We start from the raw sequence: 26,600 nt of genomic DNA, 5'->3' as shown, positions 1-26,600 counted from the left end.
CGTGTTCTTTTTCTACGAGTAGCAATTCGCTGGTCGAAGATCCCACTTCTGACACCAATGTTATAATACTCGCTGTCGTAACCGGTTTACGATGCGACGGGTTCAAATCTTCGATTGAATAAAATACTCCAAACAGTTATTAAACTTTATTTACAGAAGAAATCAACTAATCGTTTATTTCCAGTAAATTCGCACTAACGCAACAATTAACTTTTAAATCTTTCAAAATCTATCGCTATGACAACGTCAACAAACAAATCAAATATCGCTTTAAATAATTCACCAAATCGCTATTCACAAAATCACGAATTTCACTAATCACGAATATCACTAATCACGAATATCACTAATCACGAATATCACTAATCACGAATATCACTAATCACGAATATCACTAATCACGAATATCACTAATCACGAATATCACTAATCACGAACATCACTAATCACGAACATCACTAATCACGAATATCACTAATCACGAATATCACTAATCACGAATATCACTAATCACGAATATCACTAATCACGAATATCACTAATCACGAATATCACTAATCACGAATATCACTAATCACGAATATCACTAATCACAAATATTTTGCGACGTGCGCTTATATACTCTTCGCAAGCGTCGTTTCTAGATTCTTCCCGATGGTCCGATTCCAGCATACTCTAGAACGTTCCAGTCACTAGAACATTCTAGAATACGCTAGAATCTAGTGCGTTCGGTAGCACGGTTATAACACTATCTTATGTATTAATTATTATTAAAGATTATTGCAATTTTCAATGTTACCTAATCTATGTTAATTTTTATGTCTTTGCTTCTCTCTCGATTTCTTTCCCTCTTTTTCCTGATAGCTTGTAAACAAAACGGTTCGAGATTCACGTGGGAATAAAGATAATATTTTATTACGCCTAAATTGTTTTATTCATTTTAACTCAAAACAAGGTGTCTTGTTAGTAGCATAAGTTCGTACTAACACACTTATTTCATTTTAGATTTCATTTTAAAACACAAATGAAAAAAACAGGCTTTTGCAAATGTATTTTAAACTTGAATGAATGCTGGCGAAACAAATACATACCATTTTAATATAATAAACCAAGTGAAAATAACCAAAATATGTTATTCAAACAAAAGAAAATGCAAAAAAATAAATTTAAATCTGAATATCTTACAAAAATAACTATACACAGTAAATAATCAGTTATCCAAAAATAAATTTAAATAAAGTTGAAGGAATAAATTTATACAGAATTTCGAAGCCATAAATTGACTGAATGCAACAGTAACTAAGTTAATATCAGAAAATTGCTACACGATTTTAGCTATCTGCTTCAATGTTTGGTTCAGGTTTCCTAGGCAAACGCTCTTGATTGGCCCTTTTCTTGGAGTAAGTAAGACAGCTGGAGAAGGTAAAATTGTTTTTTGGGTTTGCAAGGTTTAGGCATTATTTCTGCAAAAACGCTGGCAGAGCAAATGCTACTGAGCAAGAAAATGATGCTGTAGTCACAGCATTTTGAAACAAAATATATTGTGTAAACAGCAGGTAGGTATGTTGTAACATCAGTTTGTTAAGCAACTACAGGTGCTGTTGCAACGCGATCTCCATTTCTATATTCATCTTTAGGACAGGTAAAATTTTAGAAAACTGGTTGTCAACATAATCTTCGTCGACTGGTTCCTCTTTAACAGTGGAATCGAAGTTCACGGTATTACAAGCAGAGGTAGTTGAAGATCCTGGGTTGTTTTTTGGTGCTATGATAATTACTTTGTTGGTGCTGAATAAAAGATTTTCAACAGCTTGCTGTTTAGGTCGAATTGGGACTGTCATAGTTAACCAACTTGCTATTGCTGTCTCTGCTGATGCTAATATTTCTCTAACTGATCACGTTAGTATTCACTTCATCATTATTATTACTGACAGAAATGACATCGTGATGGTGATTAAATTTTAAAAAGTCGTTGGTCTTTGTAGTGAAGGAACTGGCGATTACTTTGTCATGCTTTTTCTTCATGTGACGTTTGTACGTATTTCTAGTATAGAACATCAAAAGACAGTCGGTGCAGTGGAATGGGGTTTCTCCAGTGTGTCTTCGGCGATGTTCCTGCAATCAATCAATGAAGTATTTTTTGAACAAAAGTTTTAAAATGTATCCAACACCAGACAATTCATAAACAAACAGCATAGACAATGTACTGGAGAATTTCCTTCTCAAACCCAAGTTTTTCTTTTAACCATGAGTTTAATCTCAACTTTTTCTAATTTTTAAAACTCTTAAATAACAGAGAACCTAATCTTTGGTAATTAAAACATCACTAAATTATTTAAATCTTCTCAACCTCCCACCCCACTGACCATTCCAAACAACTTGCATGCTTACTCATCTTTTGTTTTAATTGATTAAATCTTTATAATCAACCAATTAACATATAACATATGTTTCATTTAATAACAAATCACAACCAGCAGTAAAAATACAATAATAGACAAAAATATTCAACTACATTTCTCTAAATACTCACCTTGAAATGACTGGGATGTCTGAACATTCGACCACAATATTCACACTTGAATCGATGGATGTTGTCGTGTGTGAGCAAATGGTAGTTAAGACTGTGCTGCCTCGTGAATGTTGAATTACAGCGAGTACATACATATGGCTTTATACCTGAAAAATTGATATACATGAAATCAAACCATGAACATGAGTTCAGAGTATTTTCATACAATTATTAGAAGTTCTTCATTATTTTCTCAGTATGATCAACTTTAGTAAAAAAAAAATGACATGGCTAAAGTCAAAATTCAATAAAAATTTATTCAATTCAATTTATTTCTCAACCATGAAGACATCTTTTATAAAACAAAATTTACCAAAAAAAACAAAAAAATTTTCAAGAGATTGAAAGAATGTTACTTTAATGTTACTAGTAATAATAAAATTCATCCTCTAAACATACCAGCATGACTTTTGTAGTGGTAGAGTAACGTGGATGTGGCAGTGAACTGTCTGGTCCTGCAGATCTTGCAAGTCAAAGTCATCTCAGAATCCTCTCTCTTCTTGCTTCTTAACTCGTTCAGGTAGTAAATAGCTAGACGCTAAAAAAAAAGTGCTGATTAAATAAATGGGTTATCATAAATTCGATGGTTGAAGCCATAAAAATCTAAAAAATATTATTAATGATAAATAATATTAATATTTCTCTTATAATTATTTCCCTAAGGTATCAACAACACACAGCACATGTGAATATGCGTGCAACACACACAGTGCATGTGAATCAATTAATCATACACAGTTCATAGGAATGTACGTGAATCAATTCATTACATACAGTGCAAGGAAAAGGCGGGGACATTATGCATTTAAATGCCGAATCTAGACACTGCCACAACATGATCTGATCATGCACCTCAACCATTACACAATCTTGAAGTTACAATAATTTTCATAAAATGAATTTTTCATGTACAATATTTATAGTTTTTTTTAACCATAAAATGACAAACCTTGATTTCCAGATCAGACAATGGAGTTGTTTTAGCTTCGAGGCATTCAACCTCCACTTTATTTATATCATTTGTCATAACCATTTGAATGGCTTCAGTGTACTGGGTTGCTAATATGCCTCCAGTGTGGTTTAATGTGTTTGGAAGGGGTCCAAAGAGCAGAGTCGGTGGGGCTGTCAAAAAAGAATTTATTGAATAAAAACAAAATTTCCAAAACCACTAATTATTATAACGACCAGTAAATGAGATAATTTTAATCAAACTACTGGTAGATGTAAAACATCAGCCACCATATCATTGTTAGCAAAATAATAAAAAACTGATCATTCAAACAAATCATTATAATAAAATATTATTGTTATTTATATTTAGTATAGAATCAGCTATCAGAATAACATATTTATAACAAAAAAAACTTACGTATGCAAGGTTTGATGCTTGATAATACAACATCATCTTCATCAGGACTAACTTCAAACACATTGTTGGGCAGACATCCAAGATGATCGGGCAGGTCATGCAATGACATCTAAATAAAAATATATGTCTCATCATACACCATATTAAAAGAGCAGTACAAAATTGAAAATTTTATAAAATGAAGCAGACCTTGACAATGGGTAGAATGAGTTTGAAATCATTAAAGTTGTCCTCTAATGGAAAAGTAATTCGATGCATTGGAGCATCTTGCTTTGACTTGTGGCTTTCATTGTTTGTCTTGTTTTTATCAGAACTTCTATGTTTGAAGTCATAACAGTGATCAATGCACCAGGGATGATTCATTATTAAACACATGTGCTTGGCTCGACTCTCAACAAATTTCTTATGAACTGCTACTTCAGGAGATACCTTTGTTTTTTTAGACAAAATTAAAGGTCGGTGCCTTGAATTTTTTAAAATATTTGGACATGTTATCTTTGGAACATTCAAGTTCAACTTGCTGCTCGAAGAGTTATCGTCGACGGTGTACTTTGATTTATTAGTATTTTCTGATGAAACTTCAACTTCATGCTTGATCCCATTGTCTATATAAACTATAGGTGGATCATTTACGTCTCTCAATAGACTTGAATCATTAAAATTTTGAAAATAATCATCATATGGTTCTTCTTTAATGGTGAACATTTTTTTTACAATATGGATGCCCTTGTTGCTTCCTGTTGAAAAAACATCAATACACTAATCACATATAGTTCTTATGATCTTGAAAAGTACATCTTGTTCTAATCAATTTTTGCTCAAAATAAATACTATTAGCAATTAACAATTTGTTAAAATATGTACGTACCCCAGAGGCTCTACTGTGCCTACAACGTGAGGGTTCATACACTCACATGCAAAAACATTTGTACATTCAGGCAAAGAGTGCATCAAGCACACAAAAGGACTTGAGTTAAGAATTTGAAAGAACAAAAGAATTTGAGTTACAGAAAAGTTATTTAAAGTTAAACAAGGTTAGCAAAATATAACTACAGCGGATAATGTGGCACTTTTATAGCCAGACCTATAACACTCAGGCCAGATATATACATATATGGCTTTATATGCCAGAATAGAATTTATGAATAGTAGAATAGAGAAAGATAACAACTGCATGGGTAGCATAACTCTATTGCTGATATAGAAAAAATGAAAACGGAGTTCATCATTAATTAAATATAAATTACTTTGTATTTAATTAAATTAATTAAATTTTAATTTCATAAAACTGAAATGGACAACCATAAAAAAAGTTCATATTTTAAAATAGCACCTTTTCCCAACTCTATCTCTGCTGTTGTATGTGCTATGACATGTCCATGTTTATAATTTATTTGCATAGCACGTTGCAGAGGCAGAGAATGTTGCTAATAATAATGTAGTGTAATTTTCTAATTACCGTTTTCCGTCCGGATAAAATTCTCATTCCCGAAAATTTGGTTATATACCAAATAAAATTACCATGAAAATTTCGAAATTTTAGAATAAAGTTATTTACGCAGACGCCACAATCTAAAAATTGTATGAAACAGTAGAATAAGTTACAAAAAAGTCAAATTTTTTATTTCGGTGTGGCGAATATGCGCGGAACGTCTACATCTCATCCAGCCGGCCAAAATGTCGACATGTCGAAAATGAGATTCGATATAAAAAACAATAAAAATTTACAATTCGATGTAAAAAGAACCGAAATCAAAATTAGTTCAGTGCAAAAAAATAAAATTAAATACAAAAACACTTACCCAGGAATTAAAATTTTGTAAAATTCTGCAAGAAATTTTGACGAACAAAACCAGCCATGCATGCTATTGAAATCTTCTTAAATTTATAGGCGGGTGACTCGCGTGGCTGGATTTACAACAGGTTACGAAAGATCCTATATATTAATTAAAATATTTTTAATTAAAAATATTAAATTATTATTTAATATTCGTTTTAGTAAATTTAAATTTTTTATTTATTTAACTATATAACTAAAACTATGGAATTAAGTAACTTAATATGAAGTAGCAATGAAGGTAGCCCCATATACTTATAATACTTAATTTTTTAGTCAAAATTAAAGCATTTATACTATATCATAATATACACATATATATGATAATTAAATTAATTGTTGGGATATAAAAATGAATATGCTGCTATTGATTTCGAAAACTAAAGAATGACGCCAGACATTCAAGCGCCTTGAAAGTGTGCGCATGTGAATTCGAGGGCCAGTATAGGTATTGAGGTATTCCAGATTCTAGATTAAATTTATGATAATATTCTAATCTAAGTATTATATATATTATTATTAGTACTGTAAATTTATAAAGCGGTTAAATAAAACAAAAATTTCTCAAAAGCGCTACCCATAACAGTAAAACAATAAAATAAATGAATGGTTTAATCATTTCAAATAAGTAGATATTATTTATAACAAAAATAAATGTGTTTTCAAATTCTTTTTAAAGTCATCAATCTTCAATCCAGGCGTTCTAAGCGAATTTGGCAGACCATTCAAACAATTGGTCCAGATTAGTTGATGGCACAAGAAGCAAGTTGCTGTTATTGGATCTCAACTTTAGACTAGTTGAAAGAGCTGGTTTCTTAGTTATTTTATTTGTCAAATATTCTGGCAAAAGCCTATTCACAGCCTTGTACATAAATGTACAGATTTTATAGATGATTCTTTTTCTTACTGTGAGCCAATGCAGGCTTTTCAAAATGGGCGTCACATGGTCGACTTTTCTACCAACAACAACAACAACACACGTTTAGACGGCATTTTCCCCGAGATCGGGGGTTGCCGTTTGGCTACCTATGATGAAACCGAAATACCTCTCGACTCCATCCACATCTGTCACTCGCCTCAGTATCACGCAACCCCGCTTTCACCCTGTCCTTCTCCACCTGCTCTCTCCATCCCAACCGCGGACGACCCCTTCCTACCACTCCTTCAACCTCGAACTCCAACGCTCGCCTAATCCCGACCCTTTCATCCCTTCTCAACACATGTCCATACCACCGCAATCTCGATCTCCTTATCAATGTCACAATGTCCTCATTCAGTCCCATCATTGACATCAGCTCTGTACTACTCCTCCTATCCTTCACTTTAACCCCACACATCATCCTCACCATAGCTCTTTCAGCCCTCTGCAGTACACTTTCCTCCTCTCTCCTCAACACCCAAGTTTCACCACCATATATCATCGCTGCTCTCACACATGCTTTATATACCCTCCCTTTCATCTTCACTGACCATTTCTTTCCACACAATACCCCCCCAGTTCCCTAAATTTCATCCATCCCACACGAACTCTAGCCGTAACTGCGCTCAAACATCCTCCATCCGCATTCAGCTTATCCCCTAAGTAAACAAAGCTTTCCACTCTTTCAATACCATCACACAACCCCGTCCTTGCGTCCGTCCTATTAATCACACCATGAACACATTTCTTACATTTGAACGTGCCTTCCACCTTTTTCAGTGCCCCCCTCACACCACTACATCTCTTATGCACCCATTTCTGACATCCTATACACAATACCGAGTTAGCCTTCACTCTCCTATCACATACCCCACAGGGGTCTATTTTACTTATCACTCGTTCCCCACCTTCCCCACTCACCATTACCTTCGTCTTACCAATATTAACTTTTAACCCTTTCTTTTCAATAACACTTTTCCATCTGTCAAATTTTAACTGCAATTCTTCCATGCTATCAGCCATCAAGACTAAATCATCTGCATACAAAATCTCAAATAACAACCCCTCCATTATGTTTCCACACACAACATCCATCACAATTGCAAACAGAAACGGTGATAACACTGATCCTTGACTTTTCTACCACCACCAACAATTTTGCAGCAAAAGTCCGATCAGACAATCCATGAAGCAAACTGTTACCATAATCCAGCCTTAAATGTACGAATGCGTCTATTAATGTTTGTATTGTAGACTGATGCAGAAAATTTCGAATGCCATATAACTGGCAAAGCTGAAATGAAGATGATTTAGACAGCGTTTTTGTATGATTATTGAATGTCAAATTGGAATCGAAAATAAACCCAAAATTAGTTGCTTCTCAACAAAATTCTATTTCACTAGTTCCAATTTTGATGGAATTAATTTTCATTTTTGATAGTTTTTGCCAGGTTCCTATAGGTAGAAACTGCGATTTGTCTTGATTTAAGGCAGTTGCTTGACATCCACGTTTCTACTTTTATCAGACATTCAACAAGTTTTTCAACATTACTTAGAAATTGCTCTGGCTCACTATATATATATATATATATATATATATATATATATATATATATATATATATATATATATATATAGTTTTTTATTTAACCTTAATAAATTTTATCAAGATGATAAAAGTCTCGTTAGAAATAATGTGATTTAAGCTGGTAAAATAATAAGAAAAATTTTGTTCGCATGTTAGTTCGATGAATAGAAAAATGAGAAATATGCTAAAAATTTTACTAATGTAGTGTAGTAGTGAGGTAGAAGGCGGAGAGGAAAATAATGATTATAAATTGAAGATAATAATAAAAATTATAAATATAAATATATAATATAGTGTCAAAAGTTGATAAATTAATATAAAAATATTGTTTGTGTGTGCCAATAAGAGCTATAAATTATAAAGCATTGTAAATAAAGCAAGTTATGAATTGAAATAGAATGCGAGTTATAAGATAAATACAAATTGTAGTTGTAAAATTGTATAAATTATAAAATATTATATATAATGATTATAGATTGTAGTTAATGTAGATGTGTGAATATAAAAATTGATCTAGAATGAGAAATACAGTGAAATGGAAATAAGAAAGGAATGCGAGTTAAATGAAATACATGGAAGTTAGGTGGAAAAAATGATAATTTATAATAATTTAATATGATGAAACTTGATTAGGTGAATGAGAGATTGGCGTCCGGATGATTGGTGATTGATTTGAGGGGACTATGTATAAATATTTTATTCTGGTATGTTGAACAAGCGGTGATTACGTAGTTGTGTTTGCGTTGGCGTTGGTTGTGCGGAGTGACTTTGATCGGTGGTAGTAAAGGGGAGATGACGTGATGGCAATTCGAGCTTATTTTCTTAAAAAGGCGGACGTCTGATGTATTGAGTTCGTTGACGGGAGGCGAAGTGGCTGATGATGGATTTAGCATCGAAGGGATGCCCAAACGTTGTGGATAATTTATCAATAGGTTTCAGTTAAAATTTTAACAAATTCATATAGAGATTTTGTTCAATTTTTTTAACCCTAATAAACTTTTTAATTGGGAGGTTACAGCTCCAAGGCTCCCTTTGCCAACGACACCGATGATTGCTTATGAAGAGAGCTTCTCATAAATGCGTTGAAATAACATTGCATTGTTGCATTGCAGTAAGTTATACACACATTCTATCATACAGTCTGTTGTATAAAAGTTTAAACATTCAACTTACACAATGTCATTCAGTTGTTTGCTTTTGTAGAATTTTTTAAACATTTCAACGGTATTTCAACTATTCAATTCCATTAAGCCGTGATTATAGTTTAGCTTTCTACAGGTTAATACAGCAAAAGCAAAAGCAAACACACACAAACAAGATACGTGCATACAAACTCTAACTAGCAATGCGTGTTTTGTAAGTCAATATGAAAAGGCTAATTTTAAAAGCTAAGTGTGCAATTGATTTGACAACTGTAAAATCTTTAAAACATTTAATTCTACTTACGAAATAGGTCCCACTTGAAACGCACGTTGATACGTTTTGTGAAGCATTCAACCATTTTATAGAAATTTGCTGGGAAAAGGACCAAAGTATGGTCAGCACAGCAGGATCGAAAGATCATGAAGAAAGCGAACTGGCTTCTGATCTCATTGACTTGAGCAAATTTGTGCAAGAATACTCCAGCAGGTTGCCGGTTGTCATCTGCACAAGAACTGGTCACCATGGAAATAACGAGGTGGAAGATATTTCGGCTAATCAGGTTTAAGCATTCCTTCAAAAAAATTTTTTTTATTTTTCATAAGTTTCTATTATTAAACATTTTATATACAGCAAATATTTTAATTACGAATAATTTTAATTAACTGAATGTAATTCAGATCTTTCTGGCAAGCAAAATTGTGAAGCAGATTCGTTTGATGACAAAGATGAGCAGTAATGATAAGTTCGTCAGCATTCCCGCCAACTCCGAGCACAGCTTTATGATTTTCGATGAATTCAACAAAGGTTGTTGATTTTTTGTAAATCTGCAATAAATCGATGTAAAGATTACTTTATTAAAAAAACTGTTATTTTTCTCTAATTTTGCTATTAAATCGCCATGCAGTTAACGGTGTGATATCAATGAAAGAAGTAATTTCGATGGCAAAACAAATTCCACCTCTGAGAATAGCTTTGAATGGAGATTCCAAAGAGAAAAAATATTGGATTGCAGGAGCCGAGATGACATCTGAGAAGATAGGAACGTTGACGGTGCTGGGTGCCTATAATGAGCACTTCATCATTGTCCATAGAATCGGTGACAATGGTCAGACGTTTTAACCTTATAAGAAATTTAAAAAAAAATAATTATATAAACATATTTAAATTTTATAACCTTTTTTTTTGTTTTTACCACATAATTTTCATTTGTTATCAATTTAAAATTATTCTTTATAGGTTCTTAAATAATTAATTTATAAATTAATAAAACTTAAATAATTCTCTTAATGGTAGAGAAAATGTTGATTTCAAAATTGTAGAATAAAATCAACCGGATATAACTATTCACATTCAAAAGCTAAATCTCTAAAACAAACGGTTTATTCAAAAATATTATAATTCTCTATTATTTGCAGCTGTTTTAAAAACAAAGCCTTTGGCGTTTCCTTTTTACGTTGGAGTGAAAATTCAAGCAATACATGGCCAGGAAGATATATCCACTGACGACTGGCGACAGCTTTTAATATCGTACAAACGTGAACTGCAAGCTGCCAAGAAACACATTCCAGAAGAATTAAAATGTTTGCTGCTTTTTTCATCTTATTTTATTATATTACCAGTTCGGTGTGTTACTGGGTTTTTTTTAGTGAATATAAACAGTCCAACGCATAAAACTAATTCTGACGATGCGAAAATTATTTAAATTTCAGTTTCTGTATATTGTAATTTTTTAAATAAATTTAACTACCAGTATTACCTGTTTCATCTATTTCACTGACAATTAAACAATTTTTCAGACATGTTCATTTACGACAAGAAGCACGAGACCTCTCACCCAGCGATAGCTGACGATAGCCACCTGACGCTGTCGAGTTACTCGCAAATGTACAAGGGCCCCTGGCAGCGCGATGAATATGTTCTTGATGATTTCGAAAGTAGAAAATTGAGCCATCGTGATGCCACAAATGATGAAGAAATCAGTGACCACTGTTCTAGACCATCAAAACCTTTCAATATTGATGAATACGATGAATACGTGAATTCCAACAATGACAAAAACAATAGCCATTGCAAAAATATTGACTTTAATTGCAGGGAAAATCGTGACAAGAATTTTAACATTGATAAAAGTAGCAACAACAAACTGAAACAATTGGATGCACAACAAAAACAGTTGAAGCAATCAAAAAACAAAAATTTGTTCGCTGATAAAGGTTATGACGCTGAGGCTTCAAAAGATCTTTTTCATTCAAAATATTCAGAACAAAATATTAGCAGCATAAAAAATAATTCAAATAGCTTTTCTAAAAAAAGCCTTTCTCTTAATGATTCTAGCCAATCATTTTCTCAATTAATTCAACAAAGAACAAAACAACCATTGCAATCTAGTTCTAAAAACGAAAAAATTAACTACAACATTGACAGAAAGCGCAACAAACTAAATCAACATTACTATTTACCTCAAATAAAACAGCGGCAACCTCAATCTCAACAAACACAACAACCACAACCTCAACAACATTCACAGCAACAGCAGTTACAGCAACAGCAACAAAAATTACAACAAAAGCCAGAGCAACAGACAATAAAGCAACAGAAGGGCTCATTCTATACCGATGATGAATATTACAACTATTCTTTCCTGAAAGGAAACTGTTATTCATCTGCAGACGACGTTCAAAAAAAGAATTCCGAAAGCAAGAAATTTAGCACCAAGACGCAGCAACAACAAAACCAGTGGTCCGGTAAACAGGATGCTGATAATGAAAATTATTTCGAAAATGAAACAAATCAGGTATCCGAATATTCGAAGAATGACTTAAATAAATTCTACAGATCCCAAAGGCCAATAAAAAAAGAAATAGATCGGTTGCCACCAGAAGAGCGTCAGTTCATTCATCAAACCTTCGATGAATATGATGACGAATATGTCAATAGTTATGAATTTCTTCAAAACAATGATAGCGTTAAACAAATGCCTGTCACTGGAGAAATATTTTATAATGGGCAAAAACTTGAAAGCAGTTCACCAAGGCAACATCCAATCAATGATAAATACAATAACTACCGCAGTGCAGAAAAGAGAAACTTAATCATTATATCTGATCACGATGAGAGCATCAATGAATTAAACCACAGCAAAAATAAAAATTTCGTTGACATCAACAACAACATTGATATCATCAACAACAGCAATAACAACAGATCGTACGCTGCAATGAAACCATGGCAAGTTCAAAAATACATCCTGTCTGATTCTGAAATGGAGCCTGACAATAAAAATATTAGTTCATTTGAACAACCACCTCAAAAAAATGTCAACAAACAGAATATTTTTCCAATACAAAATTTAACTTATCCACAACATTTTCAGCATTATTTCTCAGATGATTCACTTCATTTTTCTAAGAACAAGAATTATAATCTGGAGAAGACGTCTGAAAGTTCCAAATACATGTTCATCGATGATTTCTCAAGTGACGATGACTATGATAATTATTTGCAGATGCAGAACGAACGACGTGAGCAAGCAAATACTTCCAAACGTTTGAGACGCATTCGCGCCAATCAAGCAGTCGACAATCATCATAATGGATTGTTGATTGCGAACGTTGCCGGGGGCAAGTTCAACTATCCTATTAATCCACAGAACAGTCTGAATAAAAGAGTTATTTACAATAATCGTAGCAAATCTGATTTAATAGATAAAAATCAAATGAAGTCCATACAACAACAGCAACAACAACAACAACCACAGGAAAGACAGCGTGTTGTTTCGTACAGCCACACAGATACCATCTACTCTTTTGATGCTAAAAAAAAACACAATAAGAAGAAGATTGTTTCTGAGACGGTCGTAAGTAAAAAAAATGGGAGTGAAGAAAATTTTGAAGGAATATACAAAAATCCCGTTCAGAACAGAACGCTTCAAAAATCAAATTCAGAAACAAAAAGCAGATATAAATTAGTCGATCGCTCCAATTTTAATTTCATTATTGCCACCATCAAAAATACCATCGGCCCCACCAGCAACAACAACACAAACTACAACGACATCAACTTCAACTACAACGCCGACAACAACTCCATCAAGTACGTCAGGCGCAGGGACTCACAATTACTTCCAATGAAGAATGACCGACATTCAGAAATGTTTCTTTCGGCAAACACAACCAACAACAACCTAGATCTTAACAAGGCTCCACCGTTCCGAAACACCGGCAATAATAATAATGTTGGAAGAAATTCTCACAAAGTCAACATCATTCTTGAAAAAGACAAACCGCCATTGTTAGTGAAAGAGCTGGGTTCTTCTCTCCATGCACCTTCCCAACATCACATGAGACCTCCCCAAACACATCGCCAACATCACATCAGACCGTCAACACAGTTCCAAAACACTTTCCACCAACCACATCATCACCAACAACAATATTTCCAGTCCAAATTAATTTTACCAACGCCACTTCATTCATCGTCAACACTTTATAATAATAACCACAACCATGGTCAGAATAATCACCACCATCAACATTTTGAGAAGATCTACTTGATGGACAAGCATGGACACATAACGGCCACAAACGTGCCATCAACGCCACCCCCCCGCCAGCACACAACAGTGTACACAACCTCACAACGTAACAAGCTGCATTACAGTAACAGTGCAAACAGTTTGAACAACAACATGACCTCATCATCACCATACGTCATTGCCAGGCATAAGAGGTCTAACACTGAGAGATTTTTTTAACTCCTACAACCAAACAACTGAGTGCGTTAATGTGACGAGAGCAAAATTATTCTAAAATGAACACGAACATAAACAAAAAACAAATTAGATATAAATGGCGAGCCCATCACTAGCGCATCAGAACATTCAGCATCACATCCATCGACGTTCAACAGCATCACTAACGCATCGCACCATCCTAACAACAAACATGAAGAAAGATGACCTCCCAAAACGAAAAATTAATTAATATCTACACAGCGAACCAATTGAGAACATTGAAATCGTCTTAATGAAATTTTCTTAACGTATGATCGACAATCATCATTACAATAATGATTATTATAATGTTGATTACGACCGAAAAAGCATAACAAACATCATGATTTATAAGCAGATAATCATAAAATAAGATCACATAGGAACTCAAGCAGTTTAATTTACCAACATCATGCAAACAGACAAACAAACAGACAAACAAACAAACAAACAGACAAACAAGCAGACAGACAGACAAGCAAAACAAACAAATAACAAACAACAAAAACAAACAACATAAACTGAACACAACGCTAATTGTCAAGCTTGATCTCACTCAACAGCGAGCAACAGTCAACCGATTCAATGCAATTCATTCAGTCACTCTAGCACTGCTTTTTAACTTTTCATTTTGAACGTTGAGCAAATATATTAAAAGAATGCGCGATCCCAAATAATTCTGCTTATGAATACGTTAGCGTGTTTGTGTGTGGCTTACAGCTTGAAAAATATGCACATATATGTATGCTTGCACCACGTGTTTTGTTTTGTAACAGTTTACGTCAACATGATGAAAATATGGAGAAATATTTAGTTAGGAAGTTAAGTTAATAATAATAATCGTTCGCCGACATAAAAGCATACGCCCCAACTTAAAATATACGCATTTTTAAAATTAGCGTAATGTGTCAGAAGCATTTTTTTTTCGTAAAAAATATATTTTTTGTTTCAACCATAGCTAACAAACTAACACATCTGATGACTTGCATGCATCCATTTTCACCTCTGATCACAGAGTATACTGAACGAGCTGTTGACTTTTTCGTTACTAATTTGAAAGACTTTAATGGGATACTAACTTATTTACAAATATATATTTATATATATATAAATATATATTTGTATAATCATAATATAATATAATATAATCATAATATATTTTTTATAAAAACTACAGTTGTATATTTACCATTATTAATAGTATAAATTATAATTTTTTCCTATTTTCAAAAACTAAATCACCACCAACTTCTCTGACCGGAACAGGAAACAGTAGAAATATCTAATATAAATTTTCTTTATTAACTTGAACTACGTTAAATGTTTAACAGGAAGATCTTGAATAAATAAATAACAAACGAATCAAGATTTAAAAAAACATTGGACAACATGTTCGTCAAAAATACTCAAATGCTGGAATATAAGGCTACAACAAATATCGGAATTAAATAAGTTGTATATAAAAAAATAATAAATATAGTTTGTTAAAAAAATAATAAAATAGTTTGTTGAACAATTTAAAAAAGTATCCACTTAAAATTGTAAAACCAAAGATCACCGATAAAGATGAAGTTGATAATAATCATGATTAATATGATTTGAAGTCGTGAGGCAAACCTTTTTAATAATATAAGTGCATGCCATGAAGTTTTAAACTGGGATTGACCAACCATCCTACTCTTCTCATTATAAACTTTTTTTACTCTTTAAAAATCCGACTTTTTTTATTCTTTAAAAAATCAGAATCTGGTAAAGACAGAAATCGTTGTAACACACAAGTCAATATTATAAAATAACGTCCCATAATAGAACGCTTTATACAAAAGGTCAACCTTGTAACCCAGATAAATATTATTGACCAAGGGTTTTTTCCATAACGAAGCAAATGCTTCTTGGTCAACGTTGTTCAAATATTTTAGTTCGATTCCTATAGTATAATAACATAGTGTGTACCCACATCGCTATATACAAATTCTTGAATAAAAAATGAAACTAAAAAATATAATACTTTTGTTCAAGTGCTGTGGTAAATTGACAAATAACTGTAAAGTTCCGCCAAAATGTTAACATCGTGAACACTCAAATGTAATATTTTATAAAAATACTGAAGGTAGAAACGTAATTCAAAATTTTATCTATATTACTGCCATCTACTTTACAACAAAATCCTCCTGCTCTTCTACATCCTATTCATCAGACGCCCTCTACATCCTCTTGCATGTCTGCATCCTCTTCATAAGATGCTATCTACATCCTCTTCATCAGATGCTGTCTGCGTCTTCTTGCTTGTCCTCCTCATCAGATGCTGTTCGCAGGTTTTCTTGGAAGGTCTGTCTCAATTTCTCCAGCTCAACCAACTCCATCTACGAGTGGGTGCAAGTGTAACAGTCTTCATTAAAGTTTTAGGCAATAACATTTGAAAGTATGGATTTGACCAATAAAAATAAAAAAGTTGCATCATTGGGAAGATGAGTAGATTATTAGATTAATCTAAACAAATAAAACAGACCTTCAGCTTGCTGAGATGTTGAACTCTTTTGTTCTTGATGGCTCGCATGGGGAAGGGGTTTAATTCATTGAATGCAATCTGCGTCCAAATAAAAAATGGTTATCTAAATTGTTAATTTAACTTAACAACTGCTCTTAAAAACCGCTGGTCTGTAAGCCGGTTTGAACCACAACTTTGAATTACGAATTCACGAATAACAATAAGGTGTATTTATGTTGGTTTAAATGTTTGTAGAACAAAGTTAAAATCGCTTCTAACAAGAATTAATGAGTGCCAAACAATGTAAGATAACTTTAACCACGTTAAACCAAGCATTATTTGAACCAACAACACATAACGAGAATTGCCAAAATGAGCAATGCAACATAGGCACTTAATGAAACAAAAATGACCTGTGAGAGTCGATTGACGTCAGTGAGGTTCTCACACATGGATCTGATGAACATGTTCAGTTCAGTTGCCGTCTGGAAGCTAAGTATCTTGCACTCGTAAAACTTCATTATGGCCAGTGCATACCGGAAGAGAACCTGCAACATGAAAACATTCATGCTAATTTGTTAAACGCGTAAAAACAAATGGATGATAAAACTGAAAAAATTGTTACAAATTATGATTGTAAATTGAAACGGTGACGGTAAAATGGAAATGATTTGATGATACCAACACAAACACATACACGGACATCCATAAAACACACAACATTCAAACAGATAGGCGCACACGCATACCTCATGCGTGCACAAACAAATCGACAATGGTAACCTTGCTGCCTTCATACAGGAATGTGTCCCATATTCTCAGAAATGTACTGACGGGCAAGTTGTCGACGAAGATGGTGAGGAACCAGGAGAAGGTGAACAAACTGGGTTCGAAGTTTAATGATGAAAAATGCTGGGAAAGGGTTGGAAGTTTGTCTGCCAGTATATCCTTCAACACTCTCTGTATAAACATGAAACATTCATCAGGTGTATCAATCACAAAAACAACTTATCTAAACAATTAGTGGTCTCCTGTTGTGATATGCCTTTAGACATCAATAATGATGACAAATATGAGCATAAAACCTGAAAACAACAAAAAAAACAAATGGAGCAAACATGCTGACCTGATCGGCGTGTGCAGCCATTAATGTCCTGTTGTAGTAATTTGTCGGCATGGCGACTTCCACCATGGCCACCAGGCCCCAGAATGCCTCCTCCTCCGAAAGCACCAACAAGAGTATGCCACCTACGCGGTTCAAACCCTGCTCACGTAATGATCATGTTAGAAACTTTAAGATGCCAACAAAAATAACGATCAGATATTTATGATGGCGACACGAATTAATGATGTGGCGGTGCAGTAGATAACATTTCCTACTTGACAATATCCAATGTCAGGGTTGTGGATTGAGAAGGCCAGCAGAATGTTTCTCAGTGAAATTATCTTGGAGGAAGTAAATGTGGAAAAGTGTTTGTTGTTTGGCAACGTTCGCAGCAAATCTAGTTCTATCTGTTGAAAACAAGTTGTCATCAATATTTATTATTACTATCCACGGTTTGGAAGATTTTATAATAAATCCCCGAAAATTAAAATTAATGGTAAAAGATTAAAAACTACAAAAAAAAGTCGTCATCGCAAATGAAGGCATTTAGTGGACAATTGTTACAAAAGCAGAAATAAAATATAATCGAAAAACAAGTAACAAAATGAAAATAGAAGGAGCATGCTGAAAAATAGGAACTTAAACTGAAATTAAAGTTAAACCGACAACGTGCGCTGGACAGTGCGCTTTGACTATTACACCATCTCAGTTAACATAGAGTTTACATTAGAAAAAATTAAAAGGTAAATTTATGGAATTCCTGGGAATTAAAAATGGCAGTTTTTATGGTTCGATTAAAGAAAGCAAGGCAAATGAATTCGCCATGTATAAACCTTGCTAGTTTAGTTGATTTTAAATAGCATTGCCTTTTCAGTCATGAGTGTCAAACAACAAATAATTTTTAAAAACATAAAAAACAGTTTCAATTTTCAACTAGACAGAACAGAACACGCAGTGCAGTAATTTAACTTTGACCCGTTTTTATTGTGATAATAATAATAACTTTAGGGGCTGTTGGCATAAAAATGTTTATCTACGAGCGGAACGTACATCTTTAACCAATCTGCTTTCAACAAAGTATGAAAATAATACAAAACAACAAAATTGAAACAAAATAAAAAACTGCCACGAAAATGAGAAAAAAAATTTGGAAACCTGGTTAGCAAATGGTGTGACGACTTTTTTGTTGACAACCATGTCGAGAATACCTGAATAAGAGTTGACTGACGCGTTGGCTCGATACTCTTTGATTAACACGTCGATGCACCTAACAGAAGATAACCGCATTATAAAATTAACCAAAAATAAATACATTATATCACGAAATACGAACACTTTCCAGAGACGAGCTCTGAATTGACTGGGAACTCCATCTCTGATCATCATTTTCGTTTCTTTGTTTTTGAACGTTAAACAACGTTCCAAGCTTATAAGCATTGTTTCCCATTTCAAGATTAAATTCATATCCTGCTGAGACTTTTGCTATATAATTTGGCAGAAGTTATTCATTCATTATTGAATAATTGAATTTCACTTTTATAACAACTAATCGGAAAAATTCTTCAAAAATTAAAAACAACAAACCTTCATCTTGATCATCTCACTTTTCATCGCAGATTGTTGTTCATTATTTTCTGATCCATCATTTGCCTGAGTAAATGTTGCTTCCCTCTTCAACGTTTTCTCAAATCCATATTGATCATAGACTGGTCCCTGTTTAGACCTGCATTGATTGTTATGCAATCATTTGGGGTTGCATCTTCTTCAAGATTTTGCCTCAGCTGTTATTTGTGCTGAGTGGTACTTATGATGGAAGTGTTTTGTTTTCGGTCAGCCAACTAATCTCGTTAAGTAAGCAGTTTCTTCATCCATTTTTGAAATTTTTACATCAAATTTGTAATGTTCGTATATATGTACAATTAAGTAATTTTAAATTTTATAAAGACCCCCTTTGATAGGATGGGCCGATTCCGGCGGTACTGCAATACCGGGCAAACCCGCGGAGAAGTCTGAGCAAGCTCGAGACAGTCTCCTGCTTCCAAACAGTAGTTTAATATCGATGCCCCTCGATGGAGGGCGTATCAGATATTAAACTGATAAGAACAGATACTAAACTTTGATCTTAGCCAAAAGGCCGAGAAGCGATAACACCAAAACCTCGACAATTCATTATGAATAACTAACAAAACTTAGTCTGAGGTGGAAAATTTTTATCCAAACAATTTTTTATTATGTTATTTTTTATAGTTGAATTACTAAAAAAGAATAAAAATTTTGCACAAAGAAATTCATAATTTTCAAACTTGTTGACGTATTACAAATTAATTTTATATGAAGCTGGTTCTAGCAAATAAAAAAATTAAAACAAATTTTCTTTATATTTTAAAATAATTTCAATTAACCTCATACATAAAATGTGAAATATTGATGAAAAATGTTTTTCTCTAATTATAAAATCATATGGATTGAACTCTATCGTTCCATGACTAGAAAATAAAAACACTTCAATTTCTTCTGGTAAATTTTAAAAGCAATAATAAATAGATAGTCTATCTATTTTCTATGGTTGATAAAGACCCTCTTTGATAAGGTGGGCCGATCCCAGCGGTACTGCAATACCGGGCAAACCCGCGGAGAAGTCTGAGCAAGCTCGAGAAAGTCTCCTGCCTCCAAACAGTAGTTTAATATCGATGCCTCCCGATGGAGGGCGTATCAGATATTAAGCTGATAAAAACAGATACTACACTTTGATCTTAGCCAAAAGGCCGAGAAGCGATAACACAAGCGTCTTGATAATTCGTTATGAATAATTAACGAAATTTAGTCAGAGGTGGGAAATTTCTATCCAAACAATTTTTCATTAATATGGTTTATTGTTGGATTACAAAAAAAAATAAAATTGTGCGTAAAAATTTATTAACAATTTAAAAACTTGTTGACGTATTACAAATACATTTAAAATGAAGATGGCTCCAGCGATTAAAAAAAATATTAAAACTTTTTTCTATATTTATCAAATTTTTCAATTAACTTATTTCATAAAATGTAAAATATTGATAAAAATGTATATTTATCTTTAATTGAAAAATCATAAATTGTGAGCACATGATAATACCAACTAATCTCGTTAACGTAACACTTTATCAATTATGGTCTCCTTCCAAAAGTTTTTTCTTTGGTAAACTTGAAAAGCGATAATAAATAGGTGGTCTGTAAACTCTGTAAACTACTAAACTTTGATTCTCTAATATTAATGTAATCATTAGGGGTTGCATCTTTTTCAAGAGTAGCATGAGTTGTTATTTGAGCGGAGTGGTACTTATGATGGGAGTGCTTTGTCTTAGGCCAGCCAACTTATCTCGTTAACGTAAGCAGTTTGCGACAAACTTAATTTCTGTCATTTTACTTCATATCTATAATATACATATATAACGTATACCCAAGTAATTTACACTTTATAAAGATATCCCCTTTGACAGGGTGGGCCAATCCCGGCGGTACTGCAATACCGGGCCAACCCGCGGAGAAGTCTGAGCAAGCTCGAGATAGTCTCCTGCTTCCAAACAGTAGTTTAATATCGATGCCCCCCGATGGAGGGCGTATCAGATATTAAGCTGATAAGAACAGATACTACACTTTGATCTTAGCCAAAAGGCCGAGAAGCGATAACACAATAGTCTCGATAATTCATTACGAATAATTAACGGAACTTAGTTTGAGGTGTGAAATTTTTATCTAAAATTTTTTTATTAATATGGCCTATTGTGGAATCACAAAAACTGAATAAAAATTGTGCTTAAAAATTATTTATAATTTTAAATCTTGTTGACGCATTGCAAATTAATTTAATATGAAGTTGTCTCTAACGATCAAAACAAAATTTAAAAAATTAAAATTATTTTCGACAAACGAAAATAAACCACAGGATCAATTTTTTAAAAATTTGCAGGATTATATGACGAGAGATCATTCGTCTTTTACAAAATACATTATATAAAGAAAATATTATTACCTCCAAAATCCTACTTCAGTTTTTTTTGTTTTACAATGACGGTGCAAATGTAATTAATTCTTCCGAAAACGATAATTTTTGCATACAAATCGTGATCAGTCCAAAGTAGAAAATTTGTTCAATACAAATAAACAAATTATAAACTTTGAAAAGACGGCACGACGATGACTGGCTGTGATTAAACACGTTGACATTTCATGCAATATTCTACAAATAAGTCATCAATAAACATCAGCACCAGCATTTTTCCAACAAAGAAACTTATGATAACTGCAACATCCTAAAAATTCGACAAAGACCGACAGAGAGGATCCAAACTATAAAACTACATTGAAGATGGCAGTTGATGCCGAAAATAAGCTTATGTCAATGTCAAAAAATAATATTAGAATTTTTTAATTTTTTTCAATTTCAATAAACTAAAAATGAAATTAAAGTTTATTATATATATAATGTATTGTATGAATTCTACAGTATTGTATGAATTCTACCGAACTCTGAACCAACCTCATCATATCAAACGTTAATCAATTATAAGTTTGTCTTTTCAATTTTCCTTACTAAAATTTTCTGGAAATTGTCTATTGAAAACAGAATTATTATCCAAGTTCATCACGAAAGTTTAATAAAACTGTTGTTATCCATATTTATCATGAAAATAGGCCTTATTTCGATTTTTCACAAATCATCTTCAGTGCGGGTTTGATTTACATAGTTTCTTTAAACAGAGCAAAGTTTCTTTAGCAAAGTGAATTACTTAGTTAGTGTCGTATTCTTCATCTTTGTTGCTGTCATTTCTTTGTTGTTCATAGTTATTGAAGTTAATATTAAGGCGTCGAGTTGGTAATCATGTAATCATTCTTTGCTGGAGTTTATTGATATCTATTGATATTAGGGGTTTATTGATATCTATTATATACAGTATTGTATGCTCATACAATATTGTATAAAATATGGTCTCCTTCCAACATTTATGATATCTTTTAGGATAGCTTCTGCAATTTTTAGATGAATCGTGTTGGTGTTTTGATAAATGTTTTTAGTGTGTTGTTGTCAAGAATTTATTGGAGTTGCATATATTGATTGTATTAATTTATATTTATACAATACATTTTGTTGCGCTCAATCGAAGTTATTAGATTTTTAAGTTTCTTTTTCAAGTTTCCAAATTTCTAATCAACTTATGTCTGTAATCCAAACCCTCTATCAAACTTCCATAAGTCATTTTTCAAACTAATTTAATATATATAATTATTACATATATAAGGTTGTTTGAGTAATGATTAACAAACCCCCCCCCCCCCAAAAAAAAAATTTCTCATATTAAATATTGTAAAAATGTCTAATTCTGAACCAACCTCATCCTATCAAACATGCTATCCGAATCATCAGCCTGCAGTGAATCTTCGAAAATCTGCTTCAATTTATCACTGGTAACTATGGCGACCTCATCTAATATAATAATAATAACGATAATAATAATAATCATAGTCATAATAATAACAATAATAATATTAATAACAATAATAATATATATGTTAACGATAATATAGCCCAAGAACTGATAATATAGAAGAAAATAGAGAATATGAAAAGAGTGAAGTGCGTGCAGTGCAGTCAGTTCCAGTCACAGTAGTACGCCAGCATAATAGCGAATGGCAACATAGCTCAATCATTTGAATGCCTTCTAGTCCTGCAACGTAACGGTTCGTTATCAATAGCAGCACCAGGTTGGATGAGAATAAGGCCGAGTTAATCAATTTTCAGAAGTCTTGTGATAACGTGCTGTATCAAACAATATGGCAATAAAGTGAAAAAGAATAACTTATTTGAAGACTTGGAAAAAAATGTTTAATTGTTGTGGCCTGAAATTTGGTGAAAAGTAATCAAATGCAGAAGAATATAAGAGTTTGTACATCAAAAATTTGGATAAAATTGTATGAGCATGTTCAAATTTCAACTTTAAGTTTACATTTTGGCTACGTGGAAAACAAGCTGCATGCAAATACAAAAACTAAATTAGCAACAGCGGATAATATGTAAAAAATTGATAAGCATAAAACTTAAGTAAGAAGGATAACGATAATTATCTTTATCATTATGCAGTAAGATAACCAACTTGTACAAAGTTCATTGAGATCAAAGTAACATTTCCAGAACTTGTTATTCATGTGGTTCAGAGAGGCCTCCAACTTTGTCACACATCTTTAGCGTTTGAATGAGGCAACATATTAATTACTTAATAATATAACGAAACTAATAAGTAGATGATGCTTAGTTTATTGTCCAATATTTTATGGTAAAGAAATAAAACATTCTAAATGTCTTAGTAACTAACCATAATATTGAGTGAGATAAAATTATTTATTTAAAAACTTAGTTAACTTATAAACGCTTCCTCTTCGAGAATAAATCAATCAGCTAACCAGTAAACCATTAAACCAATCATGTAGCTACGGAGACAATAGGTCAACCAGCCAACCAATTAGTCAACCAGCCAACCAATCAAGTCAATTAACCCAACCAAGCCACCAACAAGCTAGCCAGCCAACCAGCCAATCAACCTACCAGCCAACTAACTAATCAACCAACCAACCAACCAACCAACCAACCAACCAACCAACCAACCAACCAACCAACCAACCAACCAACCAACCAACCAACCAACCAACCAACCAACCAACCAACCAACCAATTAGTGAATCAACCTACAAGCGCAAGTCACTCAGCCAACTAACCACACTAACATCTGAGACTCATCCAGTTTAGTTTCAAGAGAGCACACCAAATCATTCAACTCAATTATCTCCTGGTTCAACATCTTGTTCTGGGCTTTGTAAGCTAATGACTCCTCCTGAAACAATAGTGAGAATGCAATTTTATACATTCCCCACATATAAGTGTTTTCCGACCTCCTTACGTGTTTGTTTTTAGAGAGCTTGTTAACGTGAAGTAAAGTATCACGCAAGTAAGTAGTGGAAAACAGAGTAAATGATGACAATGCTCATTTGGGACAATTTAATTAAATCAACTCGGATTTCCGCAGTGCTTTGGTTTAAAATTCAATTGTATCTTCTTTAGTTTCATCCTGAGAATTAGAGCATCAAACCCAGGCTCAACACACATGGTTTGTCAATCATATTGACAGAATTTGCTAACCAACCAAACTTATTTACGTTGACCCATTTTTTAAAGTTGACAACTTGCTATGAAATCATTGCACGCATATTAAATCTTTGTTGAGTGAAAAACTTTTGAAGATTATTTTAATTTATTTTTTCAAATAAAATTATTTTGTTTTCATTAATGAAAAATTTGTTAAGAGATAGCTTGAGTTGGTTTCCCCAAAAACACCTCTTGGCCTCTTGGTAATAACGACCCTTATTTGTTTCAAACTATGCATACACATAAATTGCTAATGTTTATATACATTCATATAAATTTATAAAAAACAATAAAAACATGTAAAGTAACCTGATAATACTTCCAAGAAGCATCATCACATAAGACCCAAGGTTCCCCCGATTTTGAACTGCCACTTGAACTTTTAGCAAACAGAGAGCTGGTTATAATATCTGCTTTTTTCATGTGAGAACTGTCGGAGATGTTGCTAGCACCACTTGTGTCAGGGATGCTTGCTTTAGCATTGTTGATGTTGATGTTACTGGCAATACCGATGTTGTTTCCAGACCCCAAGTCTGTCAAATGTTCTTCAAACAACATGAGGTTCTCATTGAAAACCGTTGAGGCATATGAAGATGCAGTTGATGGTGCCGGCGTGAGCGGCAGTGTTGTTGTTGAAGATGGAATTGAAGCAGTCTGTGTTCTAGTTGTTGTCGATGGAGGAAGTGAAGAAATAATCTGTGTTGTTGTCGGTGAAAATGATGTTGTCCTGGATGATGATGTTATGGTAGTTGGCGGATATAATGAAATGCCAGTAGACATTTCGTCGATTTTGTTACTCTTTAAAACTGTGCAAAGTTGTTTGGTGACATTTGCTTGCTGTTCATCAACGATATGTTCAGAGTTGCCATAGGTCGGCTCTGGAATGTTGTCAGCTGCTTGAGAACTGAAATTTTTGTGTACATCTAAAGAGTTATAAAGAGTTTGTTGTTGTTGTCGTTGAAATTGTTGTTGTTGGTGTTGTTGATGATGTTGTTGTTGTTGATGTTGTGAAGTAGAAGAGTTCAAAGGTTGTTCAGCAATATGTTGCAACATTTTTCCATCAGTTCTTTGAAATGAGATGTTTGTCGCTGGCTTCTGATTGACGTTGGTGTTGTTGCTATTCATGATGTAGCAGTTGTTAGTGTTATCATTGCTGTGTGTTGCATTGGTGAGGAACATTAACATCTCATCCTTCATATTCAAATTGAAGCGCAGTGACTCAATTTCATCAACATGTTTCTCTAACTTCTTCTTCAGTTCACTTAAAATAATAGTTTATTATCTTACATTGAAGATTGAACAACCAATCAATGAACAGTCTTTTAAAGCTCCAATCACATCAACAACAAGCATGCAAACGTTAGAAAAGTAAAAAAATGTAGTGCAAATGTAGAGGAAGGTTAAAGGTCAATCCCTGTTGTGCACTAGCTTCAGAGGTTCTAACGACAAACACACACAGCGTATATGAATACGCCTCACCCAGGCGGGGATCTCTTTGCATTCGATCACATTCACTGCAACAACAAGACCTGGCGCCTTTAACCATTACGCTATCGCGCCGCCCAAAAAAACATATCAAACGTTAAGATGTTATCTTCACCATCATCGTCATTATCATCATTGTTATCAAC

General features: G+C 33.3%; 3 protein-coding genes across 3 annotated transcripts; all 3 read right to left on the bottom strand.

Moving 5' to 3' along the window:
* Positions 1 to 2,010: 2,010 nt before the first annotated feature.
* Positions 2,011 to 2,674, bottom strand: HELRODRAFT_147066 (hypothetical protein; the record flags this gene model as incomplete). Its single annotated transcript, XM_009030201.1, has 2 exons — positions 2,011 to 2,115; positions 2,534 to 2,674. Coding segments are annotated over 2 exons (246 nt in total), but the record flags the coding sequence as incomplete, so codon positions are not given.
* Positions 2,675 to 16,460: 13,786 nt separating this feature from the next.
* HELRODRAFT_88787 (hypothetical protein) lies at positions 16,461 to 19,262 on the bottom strand (the record flags this gene model as incomplete). Its single annotated transcript, XM_009030191.1, has 8 exons — positions 16,461 to 16,562; positions 16,709 to 16,786; positions 17,101 to 17,235; positions 17,471 to 17,647; positions 17,814 to 17,954; positions 18,068 to 18,199; positions 18,948 to 19,059; positions 19,126 to 19,262. Coding segments are annotated over 8 exons (1,014 nt in total), but the record flags the coding sequence as incomplete, so codon positions are not given.
* HELRODRAFT_103485 (hypothetical protein) lies at positions 19,126 to 25,694 on the bottom strand (the record flags this gene model as incomplete). The annotated part of the gene is made up of 6 exons (XM_009030200.1): positions 25,279 to 25,694; positions 24,552 to 24,658; positions 23,924 to 24,009; positions 23,163 to 23,256; positions 19,377 to 19,515; positions 19,126 to 19,274 (listed from the first exon to the last, which is right to left on the bottom strand). Coding segments are annotated over exons 1-6 (822 nt in total), but the record flags the coding sequence as incomplete, so codon positions are not given.
* Positions 25,695 to 26,600: the final 906 nt, after the last annotated feature.

The sequence above is a fragment of the Helobdella robusta genome (assembly GCF_000326865.2).
Source record: "Helobdella robusta unplaced genomic scaffold HELROscaffold_66, whole genome shotgun sequence".
NCBI lineage: Eukaryota > Metazoa > Annelida > Clitellata > Rhynchobdellida > Glossiphoniidae > Helobdella > Helobdella robusta.
This window is presented reverse-complemented; position numbering and strand designations above follow the sequence as displayed.